This window comes from Haemaphysalis longicornis, unplaced genomic scaffold (assembly GCF_048455015.1).
Source record: "Haemaphysalis longicornis isolate Haplotype H1 unplaced genomic scaffold, Haemaphysalis longicornis Haplotype H1 scaffold_7, whole genome shotgun sequence".
Lineage (NCBI taxonomy): Eukaryota > Metazoa > Arthropoda > Arachnida > Ixodida > Ixodidae > Haemaphysalis > Haemaphysalis longicornis.
Window position 1 is genome coordinate 171,701,846 of NW_027526422.1, and position 2,695 is coordinate 171,704,540.

At 47.7% G+C, this 2,695-nt stretch overlaps 1 protein-coding gene across 1 annotated transcript; it reads right to left on the reverse strand.

The window, feature by feature from the left end:
- On the reverse strand, positions 1 to 1,921 carry LOC144145509 (uncharacterized). The gene is made up of 2 exons (XM_077677161.1): positions 1,865 to 1,921; positions 1 to 797 (listed from the first exon to the last, which is right to left on the reverse strand). Exons 1-2 carry the CDS (start codon positions 1,874 to 1,876, stop codon positions 312 to 314), a joined length of 498 nt encoding a protein of 165 aa, XP_077533287.1. The 5' UTR covers positions 1,877 to 1,921; the 3' UTR covers positions 1 to 311.
- Positions 1,922 to 2,695: the final 774 nt, after the last annotated feature.

The window sequence follows — 2,695 nt, forward strand, 5'->3', positions numbered from 1 at the left end:
TGTTTGTTCCTTCAAAAGTAATTTTATTGTCCAGTTTCGAACATGACGAAACGGCAACGCCAGGTTTTACCCTTTTAGCATGTTTGTTGGCAACGTTATAGTACAATAAAATTTTTGGGATTCTGTGAGGCTCACTTAGTCTTAGCTCAGCGAACACAACTAGAAGAGAAGCATTTATACAAACTAGTCACAGTGGAAAGGTGGATTGCAACTAGGGCTAACATCACAATGAGTGCATTGAGGCAGAACGCTTATCCATACAGAAATGAACGCAGCTGTGGTGGGATGCGGTGGAATGAAAAGCCCGTCGATTAACCCTTGTAGCCGTAGCCAAGTCCATAGCCGAGACCACCTCCGTATCCAAGGCCACCTCCGTATCCAAGGCCTCCTCCGTATCCGCCTCCATAGCCTCCTCCGTAGCCGCCTCCATAGCCTCCTCCGTAGCCGCCTCCATAACCTCCTCCGAGACCAGAGTGCGCGACTATGGCTCCCCCACCATGGAGCTTATTCACCTGGTGCAGAGTCCTAATAAAGAAGGCAGGTCCGGCAACGACCTTGGCGAAGCCAGGTCCTCCCGACAGGAGAGCGACGCTGCTACCAACGCCAACACCGCCTACTCCACCGTAGCCTCCTCCGAATCCTCCGCCGTATCCCCCTCCGAATCCTCCACCGTATCCTCCGCCGTATCCACCGCCGTATCCTCCGCCGTATCCACCGCCGTATCCGCCGCCATATCCACCAAGCAATCCGCCAGCCATAGCAACGGTCAAGGTACTAGAAACAACGATGGCGATCGTCTGAAAAAAAGAAAAGCGGCATCATAAGCCGAACAGAAAATATCATCAATGAACGGGCCCCAAAAAATGCGGAAGGCGTATTCGGGAAGACAAGGCTGACGAGGAAGGCAACTGAGGACAATGTTCATACTAGACTCCTACGTAAGCAAAGGGGTCTTAAAACCAAAAATATCAAATTTGTAGGCAGCATTCAGCACTCATGCATGCTTCGTATTCCTAAATGATTCGACATAAAGAACCTGAACACCTACTCAATATGAAGATTTCAATAATGAACAAATAGGTTCTTGCCGGGAGAGACACGACAGTGCCCCTGTGTACCAGCTCGTTTGTATAATCAAATGTATTTAAAGTTATTTTGTACATTTTGCTTTAACCTCTTTAAAAAGGGTACCGTATCCTTAATAACACCTTTGCTTTGGGCTCTTTAAAAAAGGGCTACCCTATCCTTAATCACGGCTGTAATCACACGTGCACTCCCTGTGTATATCTCCAATTCATCATTACAGGGAAACGTTTTTTTTGCTGAGAGTTACAGCTAGCCCTAGATATATATGCTGCTTCTGCAACTTGCCAGTTTACGGCACAATCCTGCCGGTGTCAATTTTTCTGTCGTTTAATTATTGGCTGTTACGATGTTTGATGTGGGGGTCCCTTGTACCAAGGTTAATTGTCCGAACTATCGGGTTAATAGCGGAGAACCTTGTTATTTCTATATGCGCTCTAAATATTTACCCCTAAGCTACGTTTTATTTAGGACGCAATTATCAAGACATGAAAGGAAATATGTCTCCAGTAACATGAGTTACGGCAGGTGAAAAGAAAATTAGCTAATTTGTGTTGTCAAAAATTTATTCTAAAGCTGAGCAAAATCGGTGGATGACGTATTTAGTTTAAAAACTGTTTAGGTCGCGGTAAGCAGAGAGTGTAGTTTTTAAACACCACGGAATTTTTTAACAAAGCAAACAACCGAAACAACAAATTTCTTTCTTTTTGGCTGACAGACATATGAAAACACAGCTACCGTGAACGAATTGCGGCGACCGTACGCGACCGCTACAACTTACCAGGGCGTTCATGGTAACTAGCTGCGGCGGATCTCCTTTCCTCACTACTGCAGAGTACGTTTCAGGCCTGTTGCCCCACCGACCACCCCAGGAAGCTTATATAGCAGCCGCAGCGACAGGAAATACGAATACCGACACGTGGGTGCGGTAAAGGCTCTCACTGGGCTACGGCCTCACTGGGAAATCAGAGAGAACAAAATCTACAAAGCGGCTGGAAGAGAGTGTCGAAGAATGGTGCTGCTGTACCCCCAACCAGTTTAAACCCTGTGTGTACACGTCAAAAGCAGTAAAATCGGTTCCCGTGTAGGCGTGGCGAACGTGTGTGAGCGAGCTTTATCTATGCACGTCCGCGTAGTGTTCCGAGCACGTTCCCCTCTGCTTAGGGGAAAGTAGCGGCGTACAAACCGATGTGAAACGCTTCCCACGCTAGGTAGCGGCAAAGGAAGGAAGGAGCGGCAGAGTTCCGTACTGATATAGAAGAGCCCCCGAAGACAACTGCGACGTGACGCAGGGGCGGCGTTGATGTTTTTACTCTGTCTGTCACGAAACGTGACTCTGAAGTGGCCCTTCAGCGACCGGATTCCCAAGTTTGGCTTCAAGGAAGACCGTTTAGTGTGTAATATTCCTCTAAAGTGGAAGCTCTGCCAACACGATAGCGCTAAAAGGTTTAGGCTGAATTTTGATTGATTTTAGTGCTTCACCCGCCGACGCAAATGCAGGCCGTGAGGCGCGCCATAGTGGACGGCTCCGAATTAATTTTGACTTTAACGTGCTCCGAAATCTCGTAGACACGGGCGTTTTGCTTTTCGCCTCTATCAGAAAAGCGGCCGC